Source organism: Leptinotarsa decemlineata, unplaced genomic scaffold (genome assembly GCF_025532065.1).
Source record: "Leptinotarsa decemlineata unplaced genomic scaffold, Ldec_3_MD MMD2_P_RNA_scaffold_11, whole genome shotgun sequence".
In the NCBI taxonomy this organism is placed as follows: domain Eukaryota; kingdom Metazoa; phylum Arthropoda; class Insecta; order Coleoptera; family Chrysomelidae; genus Leptinotarsa; species Leptinotarsa decemlineata.
This window is the reverse complement of record NW_027412525.1, coordinates 2,648,613-2,675,506: the sequence shown is the minus strand read 5'-3', so window position 1 is coordinate 2,675,506 and position 26,894 is coordinate 2,648,613. Positions and strand designations below refer to the sequence as shown.

At 34.1% G+C, this 26,894-nt stretch overlaps 1 protein-coding gene across 9 annotated transcripts in view; it reads right to left on the bottom strand.

Annotated features, from left to right (window-relative positions):
• The window catches only part of LOC111507953 (uncharacterized), a 247,589-nt gene that overhangs the window by 98,440 nt on the left and 122,255 nt on the right, over positions 1-26,894 (bottom strand). For all 9 annotated transcript variants that reach the window (XR_012464096.1, XM_074169587.1, XM_074169622.1 and 6 more), the window contains exons 2-3: positions 23,783-23,890; positions 7,315-7,447 (exon numbers count right to left, since the gene is read on the bottom strand). Coding sequence is in view for 8 of the 9 variants with exons in the window: in XM_074169587.1 (XP_074025688.1) it covers positions 7,315-7,447; positions 23,783-23,890 (241 nt within the window). In the remaining variant the exon portion in view is untranslated. The remainder of the gene's footprint in view (positions 1-7,314; positions 7,448-23,782; positions 23,891-26,894) is intronic.

The window sequence follows — 26,894 nt, the reverse complement described above, 5'->3', positions numbered from 1 at the left end:
CAACGATGAATCCACATTTTATACAAACCAATGGACAAACTAGGTGGTCACTAATTGTTTGGGTTGGGATAATTGGAACTTACCCCGGCTCCGCACGGGTAAATATAAATTCACCCACCGGAAATTTAAGGGCATGGAGAAACAGCGATGAAAAGATAATTTTGTTTTATGGGCGCCCCTTTGTCCCCGCGGCTGGCGCCCCAGTTGGAATATTTAATTTTTTTTTTCTGATTGCACATCCACAATATACAGTACGATGCAAATGTATGGAATAAATTCGATATTCACAAAAGGAGCGTCTTTCGGAAGAAATCCAAAAACAGGTCAACTTTAATTTTTGACGGCCCATCTCATGATATTCATATGAAAGGCGTTTCGTCACCAGTGTTGGCGTGATGACGTAATCGACAATTTTTTTAAATGCAAACAGGGGTCATGTGGCACCCCATTCAAAAGGTCTACTAGTCGTCTATTCAACGGTATAATGGTTTCAATATGTATTAATACAGGGTCAACCGAAATTATGTATTCAGAAGACTGGAATTACAAATAATAGTAATTCGTTGAACCAAATAATGCTATGCACCGCCACTGAGAATAAAGTATCGTACTGTCGTCTATTGTTTTTGTTGATTAGAAAAAAGAAATGGTGATAAAAGTCCTACACTCTACTTGAGATTAGTCAATGTCATTGAAGTGAAGTATCATTGAAGCGAAGTATCATTGAAGCGGTTGACATTATTTCTAGAAAAATATTTAAATCACTTATAATCTGGCAATGAAAGTAACAGAAACCCAAAGAATCGAAATTTTAATTATGATTGGCTGTGGAGATAAAGTAAGGACTCAGGCAGAAGTTCGTGAGTTATTCAATGCGAAATACCCCAACCGAGAACCCGTTTCTCAATCAACAATAAGTAAAATTGAGAAAAAGTTTCGAGAAACGGGCCATGTTAAAGATCTCCCTAAAAGTGGTAGAAAATCAATTTCAGCAGTCCAAAAACTTGATGTGGTACTTGCGTTCCAAGAAAACCCCCATACCAGCACGAGGCAAGTCGCACTGGATAATAATTTACACCAATCGACTGTTGTTAGAGTGTTGAAAAAAGAAAAGTGGCATCCGTATAAAGTTCAGCTGGTCCAAGAACTGTTAGAAGATGACTTTGACAGAAGAGTCGAATTTTGCGAAATCATGATGGAGCGCTCGCACAGAGATCGGAGTTTCATACAAAATATAATATTTTCAGATGAAGCTACTTTTATGCTCAACGGTCACGTAAACCGTCAGACTTATCGATACTGGGCAAGAGAAAATCCACATCGGATGGAGGAGCATAGCACACAATATCCACAAAAAGTGAATGTTTGGGCCGGAATTTTGAACAACCAGATAATAGGACCATACTTTTTTGAGGAAAGCGTAACTGGTGCTCGGTATCTACACTTTCTTCAAGATTATCTGATGCCACAACTGAATCAGCTATTTCCAAATAGAAATGATTTGTGGTTCCAGTAGGATGGGGCGCCCCCACACTACGCCGTTGATGTACGAACCTACCTGGATACTGTTTTCCGAGGGAAGTGGATAGGAAGAAGAGGGCCGATCTAATGGCCACCAAGGTCTCCGGATTTGACCGCGTTAGACTTTTTTTTATGGGGATACTTGAAGAGTAAAGTTTACCAAAATCGACCAAATGATTTAGAAGAGTTGAAGGAACGCATCAGAGCGGAGATTGCACAAATAACCCCCGAAGTTCTCGGAAACGTTAGAAATGAATTCAGTGCCCGGCTTTCACATTGCATCATAGCTGAAGGTCATCAATTTGAACATTTATTATAATTTTATTGTACTTCAATAAATAACATGTTTTGGTTCATCCTGTATAAATGAATATTGGCATGGTTATACCGTTGAATAGATGATTAGTAGACCTTTTGAATGAGGTGCCACATGACCCCTGTTTGCATTTAAAAAAATTGTCGATTACGTCATCACGCCAACACCGGTGACGAAACGTCTTTCATATGAATATCATGAGATGGGCCGTCAAAAATTAAAGTTGACCTGTTTTTGGATTTCTTCCGAAAGACGCTCATTTTGTAACTATCGAATTTATTCCATACATTTGCATCGTACTGTATATAACGAACCTACATACAAAATTTCAGCCTCCGAAAACAGCGATGAAAAAGTAATTTTCATATGTAAACGCTCCTCTTTTATCCCCAAGGAGGGAGCTGCAAGCAGCTTCACCGGACAAGAACCTGTCATTGGCAGCGCTTTAGGCTTTGCCAAACAAAGATTGAACACCTGGATGGCAAGAAGATTTATGGACTTCTGGCAGAATCTTCCAGGATTGGCTCACTCTAAGGCTTTTATTCACCCTTCGAAGCTTGATACAAAACAGTTGTTGGACTACAGTAGGGATGAACTACAATGGCTAACAGGCCTTCTTACAGGTCATTGTCATTTGAATCATCATATGCAGAGATTTGGACTGTTTGGAAAATGATAAAACAGCATTGTTATTTAGCGATACCATGAGAACAAACAACACAATGAAACCACGAGTCCTTAGGAAGACTACTTTCATTTTTTGCTGATTGCTCGACCGGTATTTCTCAAGAATAACAAGGTTTAAGTTTGAAAAATGTACATTTATTTGAGACAATTTTTAGGTCGATTGGTATTCGTGAAATATTCTTGAAATATTCTCAGCTGAATGCATTGGTATAAAAACAAAATATCAAAAAAACCATTTGTTCGAAAGTACAATTATTATTTAAAAAGACTATGTTTGAATATATGGAAAATAGCCGACCTACTTGAGGCGGATAGGTGCAGTACGTCGCGCACTCTTTTCGATTTCATTGAAGCTCAGAATGAGGTTTCCGTTCGAATTGAAAAATCTTATGTGAAAAACTTTCAATTATGATCTTGAAATTTCTAAATATCATCTATAAACTGTTGGTATTCAAGATAGAGTTTGAATTGAAGGATTGTATTTCATTAGTTCGGAATTCCATTGTCTAATATGATATAAATTGATTTGAAATTCCTGAAAGAATCTGTAAAAAATTAAAAAAGATCAGCTGAAAAATAACCATTATGTTAAGCAGAAAAAACTGAAATTACAATGAAATAAAATACAAGTAACAACCAAAAAATAAAAAAAATTGAACTATTAACACGAGATGAGAATTAAAAAACTATTAACAAGAAATGTAAATTGAAAAATTCCAAACCAAGTTACTTCACGACGTTTCGATTGTTAGTATACACAATCGTTTTCGGGTGATCACCCGAATTGTGGTCTCAATTCCGTGACGGTTATGTGAATTAGTGAAATGTGGCAATTCGTTTTTCATTTCGGTCTCTTGTATTTATCTGTTTATTGTATTGTGAGTTTGATTTGATTTACATATTTATTTGAGTTGTCTCAGAAGAGTTAGGGTTTAGCCACTGTCATAATCATAATATAAAATTGAACTTGTAAATTTGTGTCACAATATGTTTTCCGTTCCAAGTGCTTAACAAAGAATATAACAAAAAACTTTCAAGAAGTGCAACATTTCTTACTTCCAGACTCTAGAAATTCATATATTTTCTGAGTCGCATCTTATCTCCAAGAACACCTAGTATAAAATTACATGTAACCGGGTTGTCGTGAAACGTTTACAATTACATTGAAACAAAGCGTACTTCTCGTCAGTGAATTACATTTGCGACGAGGTGAAGAGAAACTTGAAAAAGGCGGAAGTCATGCTAGGTTCTGCTTCGATTATAATTACCAGATCCCGCAAATCTAATAAAAATTCTATGCACTTTTTGTTACCGCGTTGCTTTTGTTGTTATATTACGGAGAAATTAGCTGTTCGCATTTCCAACAAATGGTAACATAACTTTATTACTTCGAAGAATTGAAATGGTTTGGAACTAGTAGAATTACTTGATGATCATATACAGTATAGTCGAAGTAACCGATATAGTAATTCTTGAAGCTTCGACGAACTCAAAGGCCAAAAAAAACAATACAAAGGAATAATGCCGCTACGAATTAGTCCACGTGGACTGAAGAATTGGCGGTTCGTATTGGATAATTTTTACTAACCGAGTTTTATGATTGGCTGGAGAGTCATAAAATTAAATTTGAAGTCATGTTACGGTGACCAATAGAATGTGAGGATGGTTAGAAGAGTCGTGTTGTCAATGTTCAGTTTAGGAACTGATCGGGATTTGAGTGTTGAAATTCGATATTGGTGAAGTTATAATTACTCAAAATTTTTGTTATTTGTTTAAAATGCGGCGTCGTTGGACAAGTACTAATAGTAATAACGAGTGTGATAACAACGCAGACTTTTTCCTCTGTAGTGATTCCAATAGCGCTGGTGAACAATGCGAAAAAGAGATACCAGCGAATAACATTCGGATGCATTTGAATATTGAAACACAGAGAGTATGTTTCAATGTATATAAAAATCTACATATCAAGTTTGATTTCGAGGGAAAAAAACTATTAAAAGCAACATCAGATTTGACTGAAATTCTTTTCTCAAAGGTACGTAAAAATAGTCAAAAACAAACCTTATGAACGCAAGACGCGATTTGATTCAAAGCCTTTAGATGTTCATCTAATAAAATCATTAAAAAAAAACAATATACGGCTGTTACAAAAGCAATGAGATTCCTACAATTGAAATTGTGCAAAACTCTTCAGAATTGGATAAAGAAACTAGGATTTAGATTCAAAATAATAAACAAACGTCAAGTAGTTATGGAAAGTAGAAGAATAGTGGAATTGCGTAACAAATACTTAGAACAAATAACTAAATATAGACAAGAACAACGGCAAATTTTCTATTTGGACGAAACTTGGTATGATACTTACGACACAGTTACGAAAGGGTGGACTGATGGTTCGAGAATGTGTACGTCTAACATGCCTGCAAACAAAGGATCGCGACTAATTATTGTGCATTGCGGAGGAAGTAAAGGACGGGGTCCGAATTCTTTGAAATTATGTGGAAAAAAACCTGAGGACTGCAATGTTGACTATCATAAGAACATGGAAGATAACATTTTTGAGGAATCGTTTGAAAACACATTGATCCCAAATTTGGATACGAATAGTGTAATAGTTTTCGACAACACTTCCTATCATTCGTGACAGCTCATCAAACTACCTAATAAAAATTCGAGGAAAGATGAAATACGAAGTTTTTTAATGGATAACAATTTGTATTTTGAACATAACTATACCAAAAACCAACTACTTGAAGTTTTACAGACAAAAACATTTGAAAAAATGTATGCCCTTGAGAGTATTGCTGAAAAGTATGGACACAACATATTGAGACTTCCCCTTTATTTTTGCGTTTTCAATCCCATCGAGTTGATTTGGGGAAAATTGAAACAAAGCATCAGGCGTAAAATTATTTTCTAAAATTTGATAAGAAGGTGACAGAGCTAGTTATAAAAGAAGAAGTATCTAATATTACCGGACGAGACTGGCAGAAAAGGATTAAAAAAGTAAATTTAGTTGAAAAAGACTATATGGAGACTGGACACTTCCATATCAAAGGTGGAAATAAATTCATTATTGATTTAAATGACGACAGTGATAGTGAAACGGAGAATATGGAAGAGGAATTATCAGAAGCTTTCGAAGAAAGTTAGTGAAGTGTTTTTGAAGCGATCGATTGTATATATATATGTGAGTAAGTAGTTAGGTTATGTTAGGTCACAAGTGAGTGGGTCTATTCGACCCACACAATCATGTGTTTGGGACATATTCCGCATATGGTCGCTTTTGGTTTGCTTCATTTCAATAAATTATAAAACAAGGTACGCTCATTTTCCATTACCCATGACTTAAGCTTACTTTTATAATAATAATAAAAGTTTGAAATATTTTTAGGTCTTCTGGTATCAACGACCTTAATCTGGGCGCGACATAATTTGTGTTCCTTTGGCCAATTGTTTTTTCACTTCAAGGAAAAAACAGTTCATCATGTGTTCTCATATTGTGAGTATGCTTATGATACTTCAGTTTTATTTTTCATTTATTTAAAATACACCATTTTTTTGGCAGAAAAGTTGACGAGCATCCATTATTTGAGTTTCTTTATACATACTTTCAGAAAAATAGCTGATATTTAAAAAAAAATATTTTCAAAATCCATTTCTGTAATACGTTGATATTGTCTATGAAACAGTCTCTTACACCACTTCATCCCAAAGTTCAATATGTTAATTGTGATTGTGCCAATGCGAAATAAACTGTTTTAAGGTGTTTAGGATTTAAAAATGCTTTCAAATATTTGAATTTTGGAAGTATTCCTCGTATTTTATCCGACAGATGCTTCATTTGAAGGTCCCATCTGAAATGCCGATCTACCATTATTCCAAGTTATTTTATGGATTGGGCTTTAGAAATTTTTGAATCTAAACCAACATCAATATCTCCCAAATGTCACAATCCTGCTTTCATTCAAGTTGAGAGTAAGTTTATTGCACTGAAGCCATTTAGCTATGTTAGGAAAATTATTCTCAATATTCTCTTGAAGTTCATTCCAAGTGTTTGCTTTATAACTAACAGCAGTATCATCTGCAAAACTGATGATTCCCCCTGAACTATCTATGTTTAATAGACTATTTATGTATAGAATAAAGAGTACCGGTCCCAGAACAGACCCTTGCGGAACACCATAAGCTACTTTTCTATGAGTGCTACATACCTCATCAATTCGCACCTGTTGCGTTCGTTCTGACAGATAGTATTTTAATATATTATAGGCGTTTCCTCTAATCCCATAATATTTCAATTTATTCAGTAATTTTTGGTGACTAACTGTATCGAATGCTTTCGAGACGTCAAGAAAGATACTTATTGTTGGCAATGTTATTCAGATAAAACCCAAATTCTGATATTCATATCAATAAAAACTTTTGGTTTAGTATATTAAATATTGGTCCGTTTTTTTCGGAGAAAATTTGAGAAAAAATATTTACTTGAATTTTCGGATAAATTTTTTGGGAAAGTATGAGGTTGTTTCAAAAGTTTTGTCCGTTTTAATGTCATGTGTTTTTGTAGCTTCACACATAGGTGAAATAAATAACCCTTAAATTTTACATAGATATGAAATACAATTTCAACAATATTAAAACAACAATTTCAAAAACGCCTTGTGCCCTTACGAGTCTAATAGGACATAAAAAACGACAAATAGATACAACAACTAACCCTAAATTTTTATTGCACTTGGAAATATTAACGACTATGTATGGATAAAAAAGTTTTCATAAGTACTCACCCAGAGAAGCGATATGCAGCGAAGTATTGCCTTTTTTTGTTGCCGAATCGACGATAGCACCCCTTTTCAAAAGTTCCCTCACGATTTCGATATGGCCGTCTTTAGATGCCAGATGAAGAGCATTTAGACCGTTCTGAAATTTGTAAAAAATCAAAGTTACTTCTCCGGAAAAAGACATCACTGAACACGGACAGTGTTACGTTTGAAACTGCTACTGTAGAGCCGTTGGGAATAAGTATATGCAACTAGTGGCTAATTGATTTGACAAGGGAGATTCGAAAAGTTTACACAGAAAATTTGGAATAATTAACATTTTCCTTCATAACAATATAATTGAATAATATAGCGCCATATACATCAGTTTCTATTGCCAGTTTCCTTGTTTTTTCCGAAATTCACAGTTTGGGTTACGATTATTCAGTTCGAAAATGGTGAAGGCGCGAGAAAATATGCCAAATTTAATTGATTACATTACATAACCTCGAAGACTTCGCCAAAACTTCAATAATATTACAAACACCGACACAACTTGGAATAACCGAAGTTGCCTTTTTGTGAATTTTAATGAAAACCTTCAATAGATGTCCTAACATTCATTTTTCTGATTGATTCGGCCGTTACTCGATGAAGATCCATAGTAATTTCATGAACTACACCTCACGATTTGATCTCCACAAACTTTGTTTTTGAAAAATAAATCACATGATTCGCTAACACAGTTGCGAAACATGTCGTGATATATTTTTTATAAAGAAAGTTTGTGGGGATCAAATCGTAAGGTGGCTCGTACATGAATAAAGAATGCGATATAGCTTTCAACAATAATGATCTTTGTATTGTTTGTTGACTGTGTATTGTTTCCCATCTTTTGATAACGTTTGGCATTACTTTATTTGAATTGTAGTAAATTCTTGTGCTGCTCGAAGGTATATAAATACTCTATGATTAAACATACAAACATTTTTCAAATGACATAAGGATTGTAGGGTTAAAACTCTAGGAGCCTTCAAGTGGTTTCTGAGGGAAATGTCTACGAGAGAGCGTTTGATACGTTTTTGTGCTGTAAATCAGATATCTAATGAACTTGATTGTTACTGAAAATCGATTTGTAAAACAATGTTCCATATTCCATGTAAGAAAATTAACAATGTGAAGGCCAAAAATCTTGATACATATCTTGAACATTTTTCACGTGAATGGCATAAATACTGGGGTTGGGAAAATTTTGTGTCTATTATGAAAACGCATCGATTTTGTTTATTTTATATTCATATTCAATCGGTAGGTAATGACTCAGTGTGACACATTAGGAAATATATCTTATTTGAAATTATGAGATATATAATCTGCATACATGATGAGAGCAGACCCACTAGGATACTCTGATCGATAGTTGAAACATTCTGGGGTTGAAATATTACCTAAAATATACTATATTCATCCAACAAACAAAGCAACCCAAGCAACGATAGATGCGTGATCAAAGCATGATCACCACGCACATTTGCATCTATTGGATGAAATAAACAAACTTTCTTACGTTGGCCAATCAGATTTAACTGCAATCGGCTGGCGGAATTCATTGTTTCAGGTATATCGATAAGGTAGACGATTTTGATTTAAACGCTATTAGAAGGAAAGTACATAATTTTTTTCTTGAAGCGAAATGCCAACAATAGATTCAGTTCTAAAAGTTGTAAACGATTATCCTGATCTATCAAATCTCAGTAGGTCGACATTCCACAAATTATTAAAAAAAAGTTTCAAATTCAAAAAAAGATGGAGAAATAATTTGTTGCTCGAGAAATAGTATTGTGGAGACGACAATATTTAATGGAAATAAGAGCCTACAGAAGAGAGAATAGAAAAATTTATTACCTGGATGAAACGTGGCTGAACGCAGGCCACAGTAATTCCAAAATTTGGGTTGATGAATCAATAAATTTTTCAAGACAAGCCTTTTTAGATTGCCTCTCGACTGGCTTGAAGAACTCTTTGGGTAAGAATCATATTACTTGTTATTGTTATGTGATGAAAAGAAACGCTTCTCCTGTTTCATTTTTTCAGAAAGACGAAACGGGTTGATAGTATGTCATATAGAGAGCGGAAACGGTTTTGTCCCAGACGCTTTTTGGGCCTTCGAATCGAAGAAAACGGGCGACTATCATGAGGAAATGGATGGCATATCTTTTGAGAATTGGTTTAGGATCATAGTTCCTAATTGTTTCAGAAAACGCTTCATACCAGAAAAGCTGAAAAATTCCTAGTACAGCCACAAAAAAGCTGCTGTTCAAGACTGGATGCGTTTGAAAAGTATACCATTTGAGGATAACAGGGTAAAAGCAAAACTTTTTAAGGATAATGAATGAACATAAAACCAAATATAATAGTTACAATAATGACGAAATTGCTGAAGCACATAATAGAACCACTGCAAGCTCAACCCAATAAAGCTAATTTGGGCGGACATAAAAAACTACGTTGTTTAAAAAAATACTACTTTCAAATTTTGTGATTTTAAAAATATATTTTGTAAAGCTGTTTCGTCTATCAACGCTGAAAAATAGAATAATTGCGTAGGGCATGTGAAAGATAAAATAGAAATGAAAATTTTAAAATTAGACCATCTAATGGATTATTTAGTTGACAAAAATCCGTTGATAATCAATATTAATTTATTTTTATTTATTCGCTGAAACGTCATTTTGAAATCAAAAACTGTTTAACCGTTTGTCCTGCTGAAATAAAATGGCCCCATTTTTTGTAGTTAATTTAATGTTTTAATTGTTTTTCATTAGGTAAACTCTGAATAATTTTCCTTTAGCCAGCCGCCCAGTCGCATATTGATAAAAAAAATTTAATTTCGGTCGTTCTCTAGTACAACTCTACACAAACAGCCTTGTCTGGGAGATCACGTGCACTAGGCATGATAATGTATTGGAGCACTCCGTTGTTTGGATGGACAGAATTTAGACAGTTAATCCTGTTTCATATTTTGCACATTTACTAATACTGTTTGTTGGATTGTTGTTCCACCCTGGATTACCGTCTTTGAATCTCGAAACTGATGAGCGAAAGGTGTTCGGAACAATCAATGCATTCATGAAGTGTTGATCTTGGTGACTTTTGAAAAAGTTGCCCACCAAGATGAGGACATTATTCAAAAAACAATTTCTCAGGCCGACTCTCAGAAAATTTCAGCCAGAACAAAGCCAATAATAAAATAGTGAATTATCATTACCCTTGAGTTGAGCAAAACCGGCATGTACATAAAATAGCCATCGATTGATATAACGAAAATTTTTTTTTCAGACTTTTTCATATAGATTGTCGACTGATTAGGAAAATTTGTCAAGTCTTGACAGACGATGTTAAAAATGTTGAAAGTTGTATAACATCGAAAAACGCCACTAAATCGGAGCCAAAAATGATCAACATCTGTTCACGAAAATGTGTGGATGTCAATCACGTTTTTTCACGTTAATGATTTTGGACAACTCTAGCTCTGACTATATAACTTACCGATTTCCACGACTAGAAATTCAACAGTGTAACAAATTTCAAAAAAGCTAAAAAATATTGCCGAAACCCATTCAGTACCCCTCGTATTTCAATGAAATATAAATTGCAACGTATGACAAATTCTTATCAATTTTTAAACAAGTCTCTGCCACGAATGAGTTTCGACCAGGAGCAGGATTATTTATGTTGTCAGTTCGTAAAAATGCTTATGCGGTACTGATTACTTATTCATGAGCGAATAATTTGTATTATATCACAAAATGCAATGAACCCGTTCGTTTGACGAAGTGAAACCATTTGTTTTCATTTCGATATAAATATAGATAGTATTTTTTAGCGAGAGTATAAAATATCCGCTCTGTATACAGCTACAGTGACAAGAGTCACTGTAGCTGTTTACATGAATAATAGAAGTTGATTTTGGTTATTGTTCATAAATTCTGTATCTTTTCAGTCTGAATATGAATGAATGTATCAGAAAAAAAATCTATTGATTTTTATATTTAAAAGTCCTGTTAATATTGTCCCTTTTCATTTTCAAGAATATATTATATTCAAATTTTACTGTATTGTATTGTCTTTATTATCACAAAAAACAATAAATGTTTATGAATAGGGATTAACTGAATTAACTACAGATACGAACTTAACCAAATAATGAAATACTAAACAAGAAAACACAAGTAGTTAATATGAGCAATCAACATTAAATATGAATAAGTACTGAAAATTGAAATTTAAAAAATTATGAAATAGTGAATAAGAAAACAAGTAAAATATTTAATATGAGTGGTAAAATGTGAAATTATCCAGATTTGACATAAAAACATTTATATGATTCTGGATATATAAAAAAGGATATAATCCTATACTTTTCAACTAGTTCATCGAATAATTTTTAAATTGATTTTTGAATTTGAGAGCAGTAGCAGTTTTAGATTATATATCAGTATTTAGCAGTATTATTATAGGGCCAATCAAATTCGTTTCTGTACATGGGGATCTCGCAAACGATAAGAGATAGAGTGTCGGTTAAATTATGGCAAAGTTGCGTATTTTAGAGACCTATTCAATGATGTGAAAGAATCGAATATAGCTCTTTCTGTTCTGGATATATACAGGAAAAACAAAAATTCCCAAATAATTTTTGTGACAACCTATATCTTCTGTATTCGACATATTGAAAATCCGTCCACACTTCTATTGGTACTTGATGTGGGCTATTAGAATATGTCCATGAATCTTATATATAGGGTCTCATCTGACTTGGGTCACCCCCATCTTTGAATTTTTAAATACGGACCTGTATTTTTTGTAGTAGTTTCTGGATCGTAGACGTTTAGTGGTTACTCCAATTATTATGCCCTTCGTCAATCTAACGACTCATACCAGCCTCTACTCTAGTCAAAGACTATATATATATATATATATATATATATATATATATATATATATATATATATATATATAAATATTTTGTCAACTGTATTTTTTATTAAACAAAGTATGGTAAACCGCATTTGAAACTTTTTTGGTATTTTTTCATTGTATGATATCTTGATATCTTTAATCAAATTTATATGTGTTTGACTATTTTAATATCATGTGTACCCTATATATGTATATGTGTGTGTATATACATATATATATATATATATAATATATATATATATATATATATATATATATATATATATATATATATATATATATATATATAGATATATATAATGACTGATGAAAATTTGCAGCTTTTTCAATTAGACCTAATGTTGTTTGGGCAATAAAGCATATCATTATTAATAGTACTCCTCCTTCAGTGAATTCAGCCACTCAATGAAATCAAATTTAGTTCAACATTCACAGTATTGAAAAAAGAAATTAGAGAGTATGTATATAGTATCAGTCTTATATTTTAATATCAACTTTCGAAATTGATTTTGTCAAAGATAAATAAGTGCCATTTTCAAGTTTCATTATTTTTTCAGTAGTTATTAGGAGTTTTGCTATTTATACAAATATGCATGTCAATTCGTTTGTATATTAGGGTACCAGAATCAAATGAATAACAGCCCCGATGTTAATCGAATTGGGTTTTTCAAAATCATTGATCAAGCGTGTTCACAGATATTTTTCTGATTTATTTGGACGATTTTAAATAGATTTAAAACATTTCAATGAGGAATTGTTTTCAAATTAGAGTGGTTATACATAGTGGTTTCTGAAGTCCGGGTATTTAAGTTTAAATTTTTTGCAGCAATGAGAACTGAAAGTGAAGCGATATAATTGAGTATATTGGTATGCTCAGGTAATAAATAAATAAAGTTTTCAACACCCTGTTAAAACAAGTTTATTCAACGAACTTCTTTCTTCGTAGGTACAGCTAACTGTAAAAATTTTTCATCGTTATAAGTTTGACGCATTTCATATCGAACAATTAAACCCATTATACAATACTTTTGGAACTTTTTTATCGTCCATACTTCCACAATAAAGAGAGATGAATACAAACAACCAAAAATAATTTGCACTTTCACACCACTAACACAAAAACGTTTGCATTTAATGGCGATTTCTAGGCGGTTCCGCATTTCATATATACGGTGACATCATGCCACGTATCGCTGAATTGCTTCTTTTGAGGTTGGATTTTTTTTGACAATATTCTTCAAATTACGTACCAATTGACTTTTTTTGAATAAAAACAGTGAAAATGAACCTATTCTTTGCTCGCACAAATTTTGAATTTTGTAGGGGTATTACAGCTGGTTACCAGAAATTTATTTTAACAAATTTTTAATCCAATTTACGAAGAATACATCAGTCACAACTTATATATTTTATTTATTATTTTATATCATTATTTCATTTTATTATATTATTTGAATCAATTTGACAGTTCATCAATGAATGTCTGTTCAAAATTAAGGCACTTGGTAATTCGATAATCAAAAACTGGATGTATAGAACTTTTGAAAATATTTATATTATTTCACTTGAAACAACTTATTCGAATAAATATCTAATTAGCTGTTACATAGACATGCTTGAAATCAACAAAATGAATGATCCAATTGGAGTGAGCTGTGGACACATATAACAAAACAATCGAAATCAACTGCACACACTGGGAGTTAATTCAATTTGAATATTGAAATACCGAACGTGCCTATTGCTTTTTTATGCGCTGAAATTCAATTAGAGTTATTCGATGAAAGATTAAATGGTAGAGTAGTCATCTCTGAAAGTAACTTGCTAAACCATTTCAGTTCTGAAAATAATTTGTTGCTCATGGCCATGACAGGTGAATTTATTCCTACAAGTCTTCATATCAATGCTTTATGGAATTTGGTTGAACATTCACGTGCATTTATCTATTTGAACTATACTTATTCCTGAAATTTAACTATTTATATCCATAAGAGTTTATACTTTAACTTTTAGTCTTGAAGTCAACTGCTTGTTTCCGTCAACAATTATACAAGTGTTAGGCAATCCTAAATACAAGATCATGGAAACTGAGAAGTCAGGGTTTTATTATATAAGGTGTGGAAATAAGGAGGAAAAGTAGTTGCTTAGTATGCACTTGTCTTAATGGAAATGTCTCAAACGCATTCGATGTTTATTAATTTATGTTACCTATTGTATTTTGCTTAAAGTATTTTATTCGTTTGATATTGTAACAAATTGATGAATTGACTTTCTTAAACAAATTTATTTCCAACAATGTTTCACCAATCACAAACTAATTCATTTGCAACTAATTCATTAGCAACTAACGCTTAATTCATTTCCACTATTTGAATTTCTTGTTTAACCGCTCCATTCACTTTCTGAACTGCCCTCTTGGGTCGGGAAGACGTGCTTATATCGGTAACGGTCCTTTCTAGACATCTGTAGTCGGTTCGGTCCTAGAATTTTACCGGCGATTCCCGACCGCATTCTTTCGCGGTGATGTAATGTGTTTGTTCGATGAGCCGACTGCCGTATCGGTCAGGGGCGGCTTCAAATTCGTTACAACATAGTTTTCCCCAAACTATTTTCTCAAGGACTTATACAGTGCTAGTCAAAAGTCCCCTCCCCCCCTCGTATCTTTGGAACGGGTATACTTATAATAATGAAATTTGGAGGGTGGAAATAAACGGATGTAGGCTTCTTAACTGGTCATAACAGGTGACGCAATAGTCATAAATGACGTCACAAGGCCACTGTGACCAAAAATTTTAAATGGGACCCTATGGCAAGTGACAGCTCGTTTGAAAGGTATTGAAAATACCTATTCAGTTATACCCATTTTGTTTGGGTTTCGGCTGATTTTGATTGATAAATTGAAGAAATACGAAAAATATTGTTTCGCATTTAATTAATAAAGATTTTAAAGTACGCCTCTGGTTCATTGTCAAAAAGGTTGACGTGTTTGAATTATCTACTTGTCAAAAGTGTTTATACCTTGAAAATTTACCTAAGCTATTGTTTAACGAGACGTTTAAGTGTTTACATAGGCAAAATGGTACGTACTGTAGCCGACAAAGTAGCAGCTATCTTAATAATTGGTGAATGTAGAAACAATTTCTATGCAGCGGAATTACTGTTTAATGAGAGGTACCCCGATCGCCCTATATCGAGGGTTTATTTGAGGGAGCTTCTTCGGAAGTTTGAAGCATCAGGTAGTGTTCAAGATGCCAAACGATCTGGTCGACCAACAATTAGTGATGACAAAAAAATTGACATACTTGGGAAATGGTAGTGAACCCTACTTCTTCCACAGCCCAAGTTGCGTCTATCTGTGAAGTCAGTCAAAGGACAGTACATAGGGTGTTGGCTAAAAACAAATTTCATCCATACAAATTAAAAATGGTGCACCAACTTTCAGATGATGACCCCGACCGAAGACTAGAATTCTGTGAAACTATGTCCGATAAAATGAACCAACAACCAGGCTACATACAAACAATTTGTTTTAGTGACGAAAGTACTTTCTTTCTCAATGGAAATGTTAACACTCAAAATGTGAGGTATTGGAGTGACACAAATCCTCACATCTTTCGTGAAAAACATACTCAATTTCCAGAAAAAGTAAATGTTTGGGCAGGTATTTTGGGAAACCACATAGTTGGGCCTCTTTTTCTCAATGCTAACTTAACCGGTGAATTGTATCTGGAGATGTTACAAACTGATATTGAGGCGTTAATTCTTGAAATTCTAGAAGATAATCCAGATGAATTCGACAACTTGGAAATAACGTTTCAACAAGATGGTGCTCCTGCACACTATTACGGTGCAGTAAGACGTTACCTAGATGAAGAATATCGTGGTAGATGGATTGGACGACGAGGTTCGATCGAATGGCCAGCTCGGTCACCGGACCTTACACCATTAGATTTTTTTCTATGGGGGTACTTGAAATCTAAGGTTTACGCTACAGCACCTGACAGTATTGCCATTCTGAAACAACGAATTGTTGAAGAATGTAGGGCAATTTCCGCTGACACACTGGGACGAGTACGACAAGAGTTTAGCAATAGGATGCATTACTGCCAGGAAGTAGATGGAGCACATTTTGAACACTTATTATAAGAACTGGTTCTAAAATCTTTATTAATTAAATGCGAAACTATAATTTTCGTATTTCTTCAATTTATCAATCAAAATCAGCCGAAACCCAAACAAAATTGGTATGACTGAATAGGTATTTTCAATACCTTTCAAACGAGCTGTCACTTGCCATAGGGTCCCATTTAAAATTTTTGGTCACAGTGGCCTTGTGACGTCATTTATGACTATGGCGTCACCTGTTATGACCAGTTAAGAAGCCTACATCCGTTTATTTCCACATTCCAAATTTCATTATTATAAGTATACCCGTTCAAAAGATACGAGGGGGGGAGGGGACTTTTGACTAGCACTGTATGTAAATTTTTGCTAGTTATGGTCGTTTTTCTGTAGCTACTATATTTTATTTCATCCCCCTTTTTATAAAACGACATTATGGTTTCCATGTGCCATTCTACTGGTGTTCCTTCCTTTAGAAATTCATTGATGCTCGAATATGCTTATTTCTGGTGGTGCTGTTAGTAGACCTCTTGTACCTTCCTGGCAGTTTTCGTCTTTTAATTGCCATCTAACTTTTGATTGCATTGTTTTGGCCTCTTAAGCAGTTATTTAGGAATAACTGGTGCAATGAGAATCAGCAGCAGAATTGAAGACTACTTGAATTCACCTTCTTTACATCTTTCAATAACGGGAAATGAGCCAATTCAGACTAGAAAATTTAGCGGACCATAAGGTATAGAACGAGGCCTACTGCAAAGGCTAAAAAAACGAGAATAAAAACAGATTTGTTGAACAAGTACACGTGTATCAGTTTTATCAAAGTAACACATGGGCTGAAAAGTCCCGGACCTAAGAAAGAAAACGCGTTTTTTTTTATTCAAAATTGGCTTTATTCATCAACGTAATCTCCATCGAGAGCCACACAATCATTCCAGCGCCGCTCTAACATTTCAAAATCACTTTTGTAGAATGAATTATCTTTTGCCTCAGTAACAGGCCTCAGTTTCAGCAATAACCTCTTCATTCGAACGGAATTTCTTACCAGTGAGGAATTTTTTGAGCGACTACAGCCTGTAGTCGCTGGGAGCCAAATCTAGCGAATACGATGGATGTGGGAGCAACTCGAAGTTCAATTCATGTAGTTTGCCATTGTTTTGATTGATTTGTGACACAGTGCGTTGTCTTGATGAAACAAATGTTTTTCTTTGTCATATACGATCGTTTCTTTACCATTTCGGCCTTCAATTGATCCAATAACGCTATATTATGTTCACTGTTGATGACATTTTCCTTCTCGAAATAGTTGATGAATATTACACCATGCACATCCCAAAATACTGAGGCCATAACATTTCCAGCCGACTGTTGTGCTTTCGGGCGCTTTGGACCAGGTTCACCAGTTGCTCTTCACTCAGATGACGATCGTTTTGATTCCGGAGTGTAGTGATTGATCCATATTTCATATATTGTCGCAAAAATTCCGGTTTGTTATCTTCGAACATGACCAAACACTGCTGAGAATCATCAATACGTTCTTGTTTTCGTTCAACTGTGAGCTCGCGTGGGTGGCACCCACTTTGAACAGAGCTTTCTCATAGTCAAATGCTCATGGAATATAAAGCTAACACGTTCTTTTGATACCTTTACAATGTCAGCTAACTCACAAAACTTCACTTTTCGATCATTCAAAACGATATTTTTTTTGTTTTCTGGTGTTACTGCCTCATTTGGACGTCCACTGCGTTCTGCATCATCGGTATCTCTACGACCACGTTCGAAATCAGCAAACCAACGTATAATCGTTGTTTCTGATGGAGCGTAGTCCTTTTTAATTCATTGCTTCGCTTGAATGGTATTTCTCCCATCAAGAAGCAGTGTAATATTAAAACACTAAATTGTTTTGAAAATAACAAAAGTAGTGTCAATCTTAGCACAATAGCTTACAAACTTATGACTATAAAACCATGAAATTCCAACAGCTTTCTTTAGAATGTTTGAACTAACTGAAAAAGCGGTGAATTCACTAGGACCACTTGGACCAGCCCGAGACTTCTCAGCCCATGTAATATTTGGAAGATTACGTTTTTTATGCTATGAATCGGATACTTATCTGGTTGTGCTGAATGGCACAAAACCATCTAAGTTGACATCGAGGCACACAAAAAAACACTTGAACCAATTCTGATTGGAAAATTGATCGAACTGCAAAGGATCGGATCGGATAACCAGTCCAACTGAGGAAACTACTGTTGAAGTTCAAAGCGTATTGGAAATGAAGTCTATATTGTGAAACTTTGTAATTATTATCAAGAATAGTGTTATTGTAATGGTTCAGCATACAAAAAAAAACAGATCGGATAAAATATACATTTCGGAATATCCTGCAATATGTAAGGCATGTATTTCTGAGGTCTCAAAAAAATGAGCAGATCAATGTTCTTCAGAAGCCGCACTCGGGGCATTGACGAACCCAAGAGTGAGATCAAGACTGGTCTAGGAATGCGGTGAAGAACTTGAGTCTGAAATGGGTGGACTCTATACTGAGTGCAAAGAAATTCAAGAACTACAGGCAACAAAAAGTGGTAGTCACAGATTAACTTATATACGAGCCTTGAACCAGTTGTGAAGGTAACAAAATGATATGCTCGTTAATATTTGACAATCTTCTGCCCCATATTTTTCGGTGTTCCCTTCATTATCCTTCGATTTTCTCTAAAATTTTCTCTTCCTCTACTTTATTGATATCTGAAACTTTTGTATGAAATATTCTTTGATAACATCATCTCAAATTTATAATGAAAGCTCGATGTGACAAACACTGGTGTTAACTATTTTCCAAAGTGTTGCCAAAAAAAAGTTCAAACAGTGTTTGTCAGTTTCTTAAAAAATTATATTAGGATATTTGGGGCATTCCTCAAACTTTTTTGAATGTTTGATGATGATATGAATGAACTATTTATTCAGGCACACCTGTTAGATATAATGATAAATTGTCTGGACAATACTGTTAAAATCTGTGTAGGATCAAAAAATATTGGGCTTGGAAAAATTACTTTTTGTACAACTGTCATTGAAAGTGACATTTTTAATGGTTGTCAAGAGTATTAAAAGATGATGTTTCAAAAAGTAGCGTGTTAAAAATATTTTTAACACGATTTTTTTTCGACCAAATAGCAATAAACAAAACATAATTACTTATTCAATTTTCAAGGAAGTTTTATTAGGAACAATAGATAGAGACACAAATAAATTCTGTTACAAATTTATTATATATTAATAATAATAATAATAACTTTATTCATAACGTATACAGATTAGAGTACAATTAAAACAAAATATATGAACAAAGTGGTTTGGCGATAAAAGCAGAGCTCTTGTTTCGCAAGAAGTTATAAAGAATATGTAAGTACATACATATTTGTATAAAAATATGTATGGCCTTCATGGAGTAGAAACTACAAAACATTTTATTAAATTTTGTGAATTTGGTGTTATAGTTAAGCAAATTATATTTCAGCTTGAGATAAAATAGGCCAATTAGATAGTAGACAAACAAAAAGTAAGAAAAATAGATAAAACCCTAGACAAATATTACACGTTCTATAAGAATAAAATATTTATGTACAAATAGATAAAATCCTTGGCAATATGGATAAAATTATGCTACTTACAATACAGTATGATACAGCTTTGGGATAAATTTGACTATGACTAATTTATTTCACTCTAACAGATTTTTTTAAGTGTCTATCTTTTTCGAGAATGTGTTTTCTAATTTGTTTTTTGAATATTGGTTTAGAATAAGAATTTTTTATTTTATGAGGAACGGTGTAATATAATTTAGTTGCCATGAAAGAATATGCTCTTTGTGAAATTGACTTTTTAACAGTAGGATAGGTTAGTTGGTCGCGATGTCGTGTGTTATAGTCGTGGTTTCGTGATGATGCTTTATTTTTGCTGAAATGATACTTCACGTACAGGAGATCTGACGAGAAACGTGAATTTCTAGACATGATCAACTTCATGAATCTCCTTTGTAATACCTCTAACGGATTGAGGTGTACACGCAGAGCTGATCCCCATGCTGTTATACCATATCTCAAATGGCTCTCAACAAGGAAACTATATAATTGTCTAAGTTTTTTGTGAGGTAAGTAATTTTTCAAGGAACGGAAGTTGTGAAGCATTGTTTGCAGTTTTTTTATTGTATATTTTATATGAGAGTCCCACCCTAAGTTTCTGTCTATGTAGACGCCCAAGTATTTGATTTCTCTCAGGGAATCTATTTTTATTGGTTTTCCTTGTTCGCCGACATCAAGAGATTTAAATGGACAATCTTTGGATAGATAGCAGCTAAAAGAAAGAAAATTAGTTTTTTCCAGATTCACTGTCAGGAGCCTTTGGTCAAATCATTTTTTGAGCAAGTGGAAATCTGTTTCTACGTTCTTTTTCAAATCAAGCCAAGTGTCTGCCTCATAGAATATCGCAGTATCGTTTGCGTATCCCATTATTTTCCCACCGCTGTCCAAACTGAATAATTCATTTAGATATAAATTGAAAAGCAGAGGACCCAGTACCGTACCTTATGGGAATCCACATTCTATTTATTTTTTATTGCTAATTGCATCTGCAATTCGCACAACTTGCATTCTATTTCGAAGATAGCTTTCAAAAAGCGTTTGGCAGTTCCCTCTGATACCATTATTTTCTAAAGTATACATTAATTACATTATTATTATTTATGAACATTGATATGAAAAGTACAATTAGAACAAATGCTGATGTTGAAGAGCCTTGTAATATATTTGAACTAGCTGATTTAACAATTTCATGGGCATTACCATTCAATTCTTGAAGTGAAGAGGACGATGCTGTAACGCTGGAGCTAGCTGTTGTGATTATTCTTTGAGAAATAGCCTTTTCATAAGAAATAAATTGATCGATGTAACTCTCAGATACTGTTGTAGACTTCCATATCCGTTATAATTGATCCTGATACTGCTAGCAAAGAAGCAGAAGACCTTCTGAAACAGTGACCTGTATATTCCTTTGGTTACGGGAGGTTCAGAAACTCAGCAGTGGTAGACAGCATTTTCCAAAACCTGTTTATACCAACTGGGCTGGCACTGCATTTATACTTTGAGTAATTCAGAAAAAAAACCGTTGATGATTGATAACAGAAGGGCGTAATGCAACGTATTTTCCAACAATGCAAAAAACGACCCATTTTTGTTTTTGTATTTGAAATTTGAACAATCCATGATTTATCCATCAATTTAATGTCTTCTATTAATAAATGGCACAGCTCTTCACGACGGCAGGCTCTATATATTCCAGAAATAGTAGCAACTTTTATTATCAAATATTTTTCACCTGGCGCCTCATTTATAAACCTCTGAACTTGTTAAGTTAAAATGTTTTGTGGGCCTATAACTTTCATTGTTCTGCTTTGAAAATGCTATTACCTTGAAATATTTACTTGTATTAACACCGTTTTTAACGAGCCCACTTTACTTTATCATTGAAAACTTGCTCCACAAAGTTGACGAGTTTCATATTTTTGATTTCTCTTCTAGATAGGCTAAGAAATTTTGGTTGAAATTTCCTTCGCCGTTTTTTAAGTCTACACCATCTTAGAAAAATAGAATATGCGATGTCGTACTGCTGAGCCAATTTTTTTGATAACAATTCAATTGAAGCTTTTTTTGCAGTTCCTTCAATATCGTCAGGAACACACAATTCCTCACTGTTGTTCTTCATTATGCAAGACATTAAACACCAGCAATACCGGAAAGTCATCTTTGTGTCAAACAGGTTGGAGCTTAGCTCCCTTACCCTTAGGACTGATGCTCGTTAGAGGGACGAGCGGGTCAAGACTGATTATTTGGTGACGACAAGAAAGTCCTCAGACATCTTTACCATCCTTCACGGTGAACCCCTACCTGGCTGGGGTGTTTGGATGAAGATATTGTTCATCTTCCAACGGGGGACATGAGGGCCTCATTCGACATACTGTCTGGGCCTTCTATATCGGGAGGGGTCGTCTACGGTATAATCCATAGCTTCCCTGACTAACGGAAAAACCAGCAATAACTTTAAATGTGACTTTAAATAAAATGCGTGAGCTGTAAATAATACTGTTTGTTGGTAACCAGGTGATTCGGCGTCACTTGACATGGCCTCTTCACAGCAAATGCGATAACATGAAAATAGTTAACTGATAAGAGGAGTCTGAATGCGTTTTTATAGAAATATTAAATTTATCTATTTTATTATAAAAACAGGACAGTTGTACAAAAAACTTTGTATGATATTTGTGTTAAAAGTAAGTTTCATTTTGTTCGTGAAATTGCGCAACTCGCTACGCTCGTTTCGCAAACTTTTTCACCCAAAAAATAAAACCTTACATTTAACACTCTTATCATAAATAGCTTTTTTAGTTACTTTATATACCATTTTTCAAGTTATAATTATTTTACATGAATTTCAGTGTTTCTTATAGAAAATTTTCATCAAAACATAGTACTTACACTACTCTAAACTATTCTGCAGTGCGAAATAAAAACCACTTGCTATTTTTACATCATATGAAAACTTCAATATATGCAGACAGAAACATGTTATTATCTTTATTGCATAATTGAGGATGAAAGTTGTTATAAAAGATATCGCATGAACATTCATGTGAAAACAAAGGAGCGCTATGAATAAGGAATTCTATAATCATCGTCACGTATCGTGTCAATAATATTTCTATACGGGGTGACCACGAAATGTGTAAACAGTCTGAAATTTCGTAATTAGAACTAGACTAGACTAGAACTAGACTAGACTAGAGCTAATGTCCTCTGACAGGCAAATAATATATAGCGGGATCGACATTTGGATGGATAACCAGGGACCTGTTTCATAAAGTTGAGAACATTCGAGATTGTTCAGGACGTTCCAGATCACTCCGGAATATTCTAGAATATGCTGTATTCATTTCGGAACATGAAAGCGAACCGCGTATATCTCCAAATGTTTTATCAAGTGTGCCAATAAAAAGAAATAGAACATGAAAAGCGTTAGAAAAAAAAATGTATAATTGGTATATATCGTTCGTTAAAACAAAACTGATTGTATATAACAAAGTCTTCGCTCGCACGCAATATACCTGTTATTTCTGGAATTCAAGAGTAATGTTTTAACGAGATGAAGAATATAATGACATCATTGTGACAATTCTTTTTTTTAATATAGTGAATCAATAACATCACCGATTATTGGGAAAGAAAGGTTTTGGCTTTCTACTTCTACATATTTATACCGATTAATTTTTACAAGGTTCGTTGAAGTATCATATGTCTATATAAAATTAGAAATGAGTGTATCCAATCGAAATTATACTTACAGCATTAGAAGTGTTTATATCCCTGACGGTTCCTGAATCCAGATATTCTTGTATTTTATCTAGCTGTCCTGCTCTAGCTGCTCTCAGAAATGCAGTATTTGGATCAGTCTGAAACAAAAAGGGATGTTTCTATATTGCGAAACTCTAAAATGGCTTTGTGATCTCAGCAGGGCATTGGTTTGTGTCGATCATAATATATTGTTTATCAAATTTAAAATAATGAAATGTAGAATGCTGGTAACCCCAACATGGACCAGACATTCCTCTCACCAGAAGGTATGTTGATTCTGCTACGTTACGTGACGACAGTTTTGCGAATAAATCCCAGAACAAGGTGTTAAATGACCGTAAATAGCAGTTTAAAATGTAGGTACCTACATTTCTAGAATGTACATTCGCCGAAAGCAGTCTCTTTCGATGATAATCCCGTATGTTATTTTAGTTCAATGGTTTCCAACGAAACCATTCATACTTCGCATCTGCATAAGGATCAATTGCAAGAAAAACGTGTTTATGCAACGGTAATAAGTTATTGTTTATCTCTTGAAGCCATCAAGGAATTTACTAGTTCTGCACAACACGTGATACTAGTTTATATTCAATTGATTTAATGACTGTACGGACTTTATTGCTAGTTTTAATGAAAGCATCCATGGCATAAAAACGCAATGAAACCGTTAGTGCTGGGAATGGAGAGTTGATAAAACATTTCACCTCAAATAATTAATTTGAGATGGAAATATTGGAGCATTGGCCTGATAATGATGATTATAAGAAATACGGATGGAACTTATTCATTTTCACTAATACTTAGATGGTAATGTTGAAGTTAGTATGTTGGCAATCCTGTAATTGACGTGTCATCTGTTAGTTTTTTTTTTAGCTCTGTACTCGTGTGAGTTGCATGTTGTATGTTATGTCGACGAAGTGATTACTTATTAAAACGTTAATCAAGGTGTGCCTTATTTAATTGCCCAGTATCTATTTGATGGTATTTCAAGGCGCAGTTCAACAGGTTATGGGCCCAGACAACCTTTTCTTGGACTTTTGAAATACTAATATAGAATTGGGATAGAGGTTGAAAGCGTCAGAGGAGTGAGTGATTATTCTGGAAACCAAAATGGCGATGGCAGTGTCACTTGGACAATTGAAACAATTTGATGGGACCGGTTACTCAAATTGGGAGTTTCGTATGAAACTAGTACTGGAAAATAATGAGGTACTAGATGTTCTGGAAATTACGGACGAAACTACGAGACAAACTGCAAAATTCAAGAAACAGGATGTCAAAGCTAGGAATATCATAGTGCAGGCGTTGGCGGATAATATCCTTGATAGTGTAAGAGATGAGAAATCTGCAAGAGATATCTTTTTGACTCTTCAAAAGACATACACAAAAAGTGGACTATCAGTTCAAGTGAATTTACAGCGAAAGCTCAGAAACATGATGTATGAAAGTGGTTCCCTTGAAAGTTTCATAACGAAATATGAAAAGACTGTTCAAGATTTGAAGAGTAGTGGTGGAAAAATCCAGGATGAAGAAATTATTTCCCAGTTGCTGGCTGCGATGCCTGAACATTACCAAGCTATTACTACTACAATAGACGTTCTATACAGCCAGAACCCTACTGAAATGAATTTTCATTTTGTGAAAAACAAACTTTTACAAGAAGAAGCTCGTCAGAATAATAGTAGTGCCTCTGTTAACAGCGAGGAAGCAATCGCTCTAGTCAGTGGAGGTGGAAAAAAATTCCGTCATGAAAATAGACAAAGACAAATACACAATGTGAGAAACATAAATAATAGACACAGTGTAGGCAATAGACAATATTTTCAAGGTAACAGTTCTAGCAACATAAATTTCCGGTATAAGTGTTATAAATGTGGCAGACCTGGACATAAAAGAGTTGACTGCCCGGAGCTACGAGGAGTGGAAAAGTCACGCACTTATATCGCTTCAGAAACAGAAGAAGAGGACATAACCTTTTTGGCTAATGTTGGTCATACTGAAACAGGGATGTGTGTCACTGTCAACAATGTCACTTCCCATAATTTTGACAACTCCACAATTATTTCTTTTATTGTTGATTCTGGGGCAACAAATCATTTAATTTGTTCAAATACAGGAAAATATTTGAAGGAGGAAAAATTCGTGGATTATTCCATTGGTGTGGCCAAAAGGGATGTAAAAATCAAAGCCAACAGAAGTGGAAACTTGTACTTGAAAAATAAAGACAATGTGAACATCAAAATAAAAGATGTTCTGGAATGCTGTGATTTACCATACAATCTACTTTCTGTAAAAAGACTACAACAAGAAGGCTTCAAAGTGATTTTTGATGGCAATAATGTGCAAATTGTTGGGAAAAAGAACCAAGTTGTAATTGAGGGAAGCATCAGAGGAAACTTGTATATTATTGACTTTGTACTTGAAGAAGATTCAGCAAATATGACTTCCAATGAGAAGAGTTCTTTGTTACATAGGAGAATGGGTCATTCTTCCTATTATCCCATAACGAACATTTGTCAGGTGTGCATGGAAGGAAAACAAACACGTTCCTCATTTCTGAAAGTTTTGCCCACTGAAAAAAAATCTAAAAGAATATTAGAAGTGGTGTCTTCTGATGTAGCTGGACCATTTGTTCCTGCAACTTATGATGGAATGAAGTATTATGTTTCATTTACTGACCATTTCTCCCACTTCACATGTGTTTACCTCATGAAAACCAAAAGTGAGGTTTTAGAAAAATTTAAGGAATATGAAGCAATGGTTTGTAATAAGTTCCAAACCAAAATAAGTAAATTTAGATGTGACAATGGTGGAGAATATACCTCCAGAGATTTCAAAGACTTCTGTAAGAAAAATGGTATGGAAGTACAATATACAGTCCCCAGGACACCTGAACAGAATGGTGTTAGTGAACGTCTCAATAGGACACTAATGAATATGGCTCGTTGTCTGCTACTTGATTCGCAGATGTCAAAGTCATTTTGGGGTGAAGCTATCAGATGTGCAGCTTATCTTAATAATAGATTACCAACCTCAACATTAGAAAAAGGCCAATTACCAGCAAATATTTGGTATGGACATAATGTAGAACTCAATAACATC